The sequence below is a fragment of the Euphorbia lathyris genome, chromosome 2 (assembly GCF_963576675.1).
Source record: "Euphorbia lathyris chromosome 2, ddEupLath1.1, whole genome shotgun sequence".
NCBI classification, from domain to species: domain Eukaryota; kingdom Viridiplantae; phylum Streptophyta; class Magnoliopsida; order Malpighiales; family Euphorbiaceae; genus Euphorbia; species Euphorbia lathyris.
Genome location: NC_088911.1, coordinates 109,667,671 through 109,675,292, shown reverse-complemented (window position 1 = coordinate 109,675,292; position 7,622 = coordinate 109,667,671). Strand labels below are relative to the sequence as shown.

The window sequence follows — 7,622 nt, the reverse complement described above, 5'->3', positions numbered from 1 at the left end:
ATGTTTTCCCTTATGCACCAAAGAAACAACTTCCACACTTTCACATACCAAGCTCCTACTTTCACATGCAAGTAACGTGGATTCAATTTCTTACCCTCTTCGTCTTCATCCACTTCTTCATCAATATCAACACCCTTCACTATTTCCTACACAACACTCATTGAATGAGAATCATCATTGGATTGATTCTCCACATGTTCGATGTAAATATTTGTTTCCTCATATCCTCATTGTTTCTCTATGAATTCTCGATGTTGTATCAACTTCCTCCTTCCTTACTGCTCCTTGAACCTACAATTGAAAATACAAAGTTTTGAAGGTGTTGCCCAAAGATTAGGTCTATACAGCCAATCTGTCTCACCATCAATCTGTTCTATCTTACAGTCTTCATTTACATGTCCTATGATCCCACACCGTTGTGCCATGAGTGCTCCTAACTATTATGTCTCGCTTCAACAGTTTCGTTATTTTTATCTTAGTTCGAAACTATATATATGTTGCGCAACTTTTAAAATTATCCTCATCAATCTTAATCACCTTATATATTCTATTGTTATCTTCATAATTGATTTCGAGTCCCTGCTGTTCAAGGATGATTCTCTCAATCTTATCCAAAAGGCACAAACATCCATTTTTACCTTTAGATAATTGATCAATACAATCTATGTCAGAAAGGATCAAAAGGTGCTTGTCATAATGCCACGACGAATCCTTCAAAACCCTAATCTTATCTCGTTCTGATTGAAACTCAACCACAAAAAGTCCGTTGCCACACTCATTAACTCGGAACCTTTGTTTTCCAAATGGAATTGAATGTGTTTGCCATCAACTTAAATTCAAAGGCTTCGATGCCAACAACCTTCTTCTTCTTATCCTCAGTTTTAGTTTTTCCCACATGTAAAAATACTTATGAAGCTTGAGAGATTACAAGCACAAAAGTACCCTCAAATGTGAATGGGGTTGCGAGGTGCATAACATATGGCAGACCTAAGTTGTTAATTTGAAGAATAGAATAAAATTGTGTGAAGTGACAACTCTAGCGACCCTCATATGCATAGCAACTCTGGTACATGTGCTTCTACTTGGCCTACCATTTCAATTTCAAATTGGCCCCATCTTTTACATTTCCAAACAACTTCTCACATGGGATGACAAATGGGTCCCTAATTCACATGCCTATCTAGCATTTTCCTCCCCCTAATTCCCTGTTACTTGTTTCTCTCGTTTTGGAGTTAAAAGCATAATCCAAATTCTTACCCAAAATTCTGCGAGTTTGTTAATCTTCATGTTATAGATATTTTAGATTTGATTAGCCCAAGACCTTGCAACTTGCCATGTTAATAGGAAATGTTGGGTATCTTTTTCTTTGATAAGAATGGATTGAAAAGAAAAGGACATGTTGGGTTATTGAGCAGAGAAAAGCACACAAGTGTAGAATATTATCATCAAGATTATAATACAAAAAGTGAAATATATGCTGCTTCAATTGATACTGAAAAATTCAAAACAAAAGCAAAAACAAGATTAAAGAAAAAAAAGATAAAAGCATTACTGCCATATCAATGCATTGTCTGTAACAATCTTTTGTTGTTTTTGACCATAACTGAGAAATTCAAATTCATGCTATTGCTTGTATAACTAGACAATATGTAAAAGAAAAACACAAATTCATTCAAATCCTATATAGTAAGACTCAAAAAAACTAGACCAAATGACACTGTTGACTCAAAAGACTCTGATGAATGATAGTTAGGGCAAATGGAACTGAAATGGGGGGAAGAAAAAGGACATAATCAAGGGGGAAAAAAGAAAAGAACAACGCTTCTGCACCTGCTCCTACAGATAAATGTGTATTCAGGTTTGTTTTCAAATGAAGCAGGCCGAGGTTGAGAAAAAACAGAGGCAAACTGAGAAAGGGGATGTGAATATAATGACAGGTGTAAAAAAAGTACACTTGCCAATATATTTTGGTAATGCATATAAAATGGAATTGGAAACAATGGCTAAAGTTTTTTTAAAAAGGTGTGGATGATTTTGGCCTAATATTAGCAGGTGCGGCCCCTTTTGCAACCGAGTGCACCAGAATTAGCAGTCATAGAACCAACCATGGTAGAAGACTTGGCACCCAAACTTGAAGCACGTGCATAGCTAGCTGAGGCTCCTGCTCCAGATGGAGTAAAGTATGCACCATTCAGCAGTAGATCTCCTTCTGACCTCCAATTCCAGCCCCTCCATTGGGTTGCTGCTGTTTCCACCCTCTTTGTCACCTGTAATTTAAACAAACCACAAACCCATCAATCAACACTTCAATTTGCAATCAACCAGGGAAATAAAGGGAGCTCAAGGTAGCTAATTAAACACACCTCCTTTGCAAAAGGGTTAAGTGGTGCATTGTATCTGTTTCCTTGGCTGTTAATGGTGGGATTTGCACTTCCTCCAATTGCATACATCTCCCAGTGGGTGTAATCATTGTTTACCACATGGAAGTAACCATGTCTACACCTGTAATTGTTTTCCAAATTGTGTAAGTTAAGCTCAAACTAGACTCATAAAAAGGTCATAACTTTAAATGTTTCTAACTAACCTTGGCATTCGCTGGATAAGTCCCTCCCCAAAATGGTTATAAGCGATGGTAACTTGCATCTGCTTGTCTTTTGTGTAGGAATCACTGTGTCCCAATAGCATAACCTGTATTAATTATGAAGTAGCATTATTAGCTTTGAGAGTAACAAAGAAAACGGAGTAGAAATTAAAGAGGAGGCAGAACAGCAAACGTGCCTCATTATGGTGGGTGAAGTGGTTGTTGGAGACAGTAATTGCAGTAGAACCCATGACAGCATCAACAAGACCATCAGCGCAATGGGAAAGCGAATTGTGATCAACCCAAATATGGCTTGACCCAAATATGGATATGGCATCACCATCTGCCATTGTCCTCCACCCATAATGACTCGGTGAACTTCTCACCATAGCATTCCCAGTGGGCTTACAGTCATGAATGTGCAGACCATGAATTATAATATTCGTAACAAATTGGACAGTGATGCAAGCTCCATTTGCAATATGGACATTAGTACCACGCCCATCAATGGTTTTAAAGCTATTCATGATAAGTTCCTGTTTCAATTGAATCACCATATCCCTTTTAAACACAATCCACAAAGGCTCATCCTGAATCACAGCATGACGTAAAGTTCCAGGCTTTGGGTTAACAGGGTCATCGTCACCGGCGTCAGTAACAACATAGTAGCGACCGTCACGGCCTCCGACGGCATTTCTTCCAAACCCAATCCCACACTCAGCAAGACGCTTACGGTTTTTGTGCCAGTTTGGATCACACCGCCAGCAATCATCAATTGGGTTACCTGTACCACATGAGAAATATCCAAGCCTTCTCCTTTCAGTACTGTTCCGGATGCTCCTGCAATTAGTAACAAAATCGACCTTACTTAATTAATCATAACAACAACAAAGCCTTAGTCCCGAAATGATTCGGGGTCGGCTAACATGAACCATCATATAAAACCGTGAAAATCAAGTCGATTCGCTCTCTCCACTCCGTCCTATCCACTGCCATATTTTCCTCAATTCCCAATAAACTCATATCACTCTCGATCACCCTCCTCCAAGTTTGCTTAGGTCTTCCCATACCCCTCACCACTACATCACTTTGCCACTCTTCGGTTCTCCTAACCGGCGCATCAAGCGCTCTACGTCTCACATGGACAAACCACCTTAGTCGGTTTTCTCTCATTTTATTCTCATTTTATTAATCATGTCCCCCTTTTTCTTAAAAACGTATCAACATCATTGTCAAACAAAATTCGATTTCATATAACAGTAATTCCCAATTCATCAAGTGTCGGTGGTGATCATAGAGGGGTAATTTAGTATTAGTAATTACCAACTAGCTCCCAAAATTTGAAGTCATGAACAAGATAAAAGAGTATAATGACAAATTGGGGAAATTGATAGATTTGTTTTCTACTAAATGACCGTTTTTTAGGGCCCTCTTTTCTTCTATCAAGTCACTGTGTTGTCATACTGATTTTGGGGAATTTTACCCATGTAAATTAAGAATTAAGGGTTGTCCTATTTGTCAACATTTGATCTAAATTGTGTCCAGCATTAAGTGTATATTGGTGGTAGATAAGGAAGATAAAGAAAGACAAAAGAATAATAATGTATGTAGAACATGGATGTATAGTGGTAGGTAGAGGATAGAAAGAACGTGAGAAACAGGTCAGTGAATAAAGCATCTCCATTTTTTAAAGTGAAATTTTTCATAAAATGTTTTAAAAAAAACATTGAAGTTACTCCTCAACAACAATAACAGAATTAGTAAAGTTTGATTTTGATGGGAAAATGGGTAAGTTGGGCAACTCTTTATACCATATGGCTAAATGATAATAATGGCCAACTACTCTAACCACCACTACAAATTTAGATTTTTCATTCAGGTACAGATTTTAATTTTTAATTTCAATTTTACCCAAATTAAAAAGGTCATACTAAGTAATAACACATGGAGGAGTACTTTTTTGATCTAATAAAGGAAATAAAAATAATTTTATTTTGGTGAGACAAAAGAAATAAATACTAGATTAAACAAAAAGGTACTTACATCTCCACCATTGAAACCACCTCTTCCGGGTTATCAACAGCATGCTCACTTTTCCATTCCTCTGTCTCTTCTTGCCCAGTACTGAAAAAAATAATTAAATTAAAATTAAATTAGAAAACCATAATTTGACACGTGTCAGACTCATAGGTCAGGAAAGGAAGACACGAAGTACAACGATGGTGTAGCATGCGCAGTGCTCAATGCAATCACTATCCAGTAAAACCGTTAAGAAACCTTTTTTATTTTTTTATTTTTTCAAGAGACCGCCGGGTCGGCGAGAAAATGGTTCACGTAAATTACTAAATTACCCCCGTTTTTGCGTTATGGTTTGGTATTGCTAAAGGACATTCTCTGAGGGTAGCCAGGAAAATTAGCGAGGAATCCGAAGCACTGATAATAAGTTAATAACTGAATAAACGATCCAGATCTAAAGATCCATTAAATCTCCACGGCAGAGATTCTTCAAAAGACAGACTCTCTACTGAATATCCAACGGTTAACTTAAGACACTAGACCAACGGTTGAGATTTGTTTAGATACCAACGGAAAAAAAAAAGTGAACAGTAAAGCTAAACGTCGTGAGTCGGTTTGTTTTCTTTGTCCTTTTTATTACCTTACTGCCATTGATGAGTTTTCAGAGCTCTGTAACTTCTCTGTTTCTACATTCCTGAAATACACAAAAACAGAAGATTATGGAATTTATTCTCTGTTTCTCTAACGTGAAGCTCATTAATGGCGACGTCATGTTTGACATTGAGAGCAAAGGAAGAGTAAATGCAGCAATAGTAATACTATTAACTTTGAAATTTCAGTCAAAAAGCTCATTTCCGACTTCCCAAACACAAAATCAATGACGCAGAAACTCCAAAATCGAATTAAATAATACTAAGAAAATGATTTCTGAATTCCATTAACAAGCTTAATTTCATGATTCAGAATTCGGAAAACAGAAATTACAAGTATTGAAGCCACATTATGAAAATTGTAAACAAATGTAGCTGAAATTGAAGAAGAAGAAATATACCGGTGAAGAGCAGAGATCCCGTCGAATCGTGAAGTGGCAAAAGCGCCAACAAGCAAAAGAAGAAGCACCGCCGCAGAAACACAAATCAATTTGAAATGAGGAACCGCCATTGCAAATTCCTCAATGTTGGTGTTGCAGAGAAAAGGGGGAAGAAAAAAGGAGATGAAAGAAGCAAGTGTGGAGTCAGAGCAGAGAGATGCAAGAAATCAGTGTTTTTATAGAGCTAAACTAGAGTACAAAACAGCAAACGAACATTAACGCCGTTACTTAACCGAAACCTTTTCTTTTTTTCTTTTTTAACCAAAAGAGAATTTATTCCTTCCCCGAGAAATCAAAGTCCATGGTTAGTAGCAGTGGTTAGGTTTCACTTTAACCTAACCTAATATAACTAACCATAACGATTTAACCGTATTTTTGCTTTTTCATCATTACCGTACCTGTCAAAAAAAAAAAAAAAAAAAAAAAAATGTCACGGTTTATTGCTGATTTTGCGGTAAGCGGATAAAGGCAATAAAATAGCGCGTATATAAATTAATTATGAGTTGGTGTCTCAGTTTATTTTATTTTCTCAGGCGCCAATCACGGTCGGTAATTATAAAAAAGCCCTTTGACCTCCTCCATGCAGGTTTCCACTTCTATTATAAAGTTTCTTTTTTCATGTCTTCCATTATTTTACTTTTTTTATTATTTAGGTATTTCACAAGAAATTAAAGTCCTTTTCATCAAATTCTAAATTACTAACATGTTTTATTACTGATAATATAATACCATATCAATAAGAAAATCTAAGTAATAAAATTTAGATTTGAGCCTTAATTAATACTTGTTCCAAATATGGTTATTGTCTGGTATTATACACATAATTATTTTTTGGTAGGAAATGAAAGAAAAAAAACAACCAAAGCCGCTTAACCCAGGATCAGTCTGGGAAAACTGACCCTCACTACATCATCCAAGACCAGAGAAGAATTGAACAACGGAGGAGAAGAAAAAGTAGAGAGACCCAACATCCTTGAATGCCCTTCAATCGCAAGACGGTCCACTACTCGATTTTGCTCCCTATAAATATAAGCAAAGCTAAGACAATCAAAGGAAGCTCCAATCCTTTTAATGCCTTTGATTAGATTTTGGCTATTCAGGCAAATTGCATTGTTATCTGAAATCATATTGACCGCTTCAAGGTTATCAGACTCCACCAGAAGCTTCTTTACCCCCAGACTTTTTGCTAGCTTAAGGCCAGAAAAAATCCCCCAAAGCTCAGCAGAGAAAGATGAACCAATTCCCAAATTCTGAGAGAAACCAGAGACCCACCTGCCACCATCATCTCTCAGAACTCCTCCTGCGGCAACTCTTCCGTCCTTTAGACAAGAGCCATCAGTGTTAAGCTTAACCACGCCTTCCCTCGGCTTACACCAGCCTAAGAGATGGATCTCCTTCCTCTGAAACGCCCTAGCCAAGAGGTCCTCAACGTAGCTATCAACAAAGGTACTAACCTTTTTGGAGAAGAAATCCAAGACATTAGGCAAAACAACCGTTTCTCCTCCAAAAATTTCCTCATTCCCCCACCTCCAAATCTGATGGCAGACCACCACAAATAAAATAACTCCCTGATTCAACTCGGCCAAAAGATTCCCCTTAATCTCATCCACAAACCAATCATTCTCAGGGTAGGCTAATACACATAATTATTAATATTAATATATTTTTGTGTATCATTTTCAGAAAATTCACAATTTATTTTATTAATAAGTAATGATTCAACAGCTAAATTAAGCAATACTCTTTATTTCGTAATCATAATCATAAATGTAGGATTCGGTTAAATAAATGGAGGGATTCATATAAAATTAATTTAAATCGGTGTGATACACTAAAAGTAACTAAAAGTGGAATTTTATTTAACTAATTACTTCAACTAATATCTATCTTCCACCATGTGATAGAAAATAACTTTAAGTATTTTAATATTTGGAA

The 7,622-nt window shown here is 36.7% G+C and overlaps 1 protein-coding gene across 1 annotated transcript; it reads right to left on the bottom strand.

Annotated features, from left to right (window-relative positions):
• Positions 1-1,457: 1,457 nt before the first annotated feature.
• On the bottom strand, positions 1,458-5,850 carry LOC136219411 (probable pectate lyase 8). The gene is made up of 7 exons (XM_066006810.1): positions 5,649-5,850; positions 5,238-5,291; positions 4,625-4,705; positions 2,779-3,421; positions 2,585-2,688; positions 2,364-2,502; positions 1,458-2,267 (listed from the first exon to the last, which is right to left on the bottom strand). The coding sequence occupies exons 1-7, from the start codon at positions 5,756-5,758 to the stop codon at positions 2,046-2,048; spliced, it is 1,353 nt and encodes a 450-aa protein (XP_065862882.1). The 5' UTR covers positions 5,759-5,850; the 3' UTR covers positions 1,458-2,045.
• Positions 5,851-7,622: the final 1,772 nt, after the last annotated feature.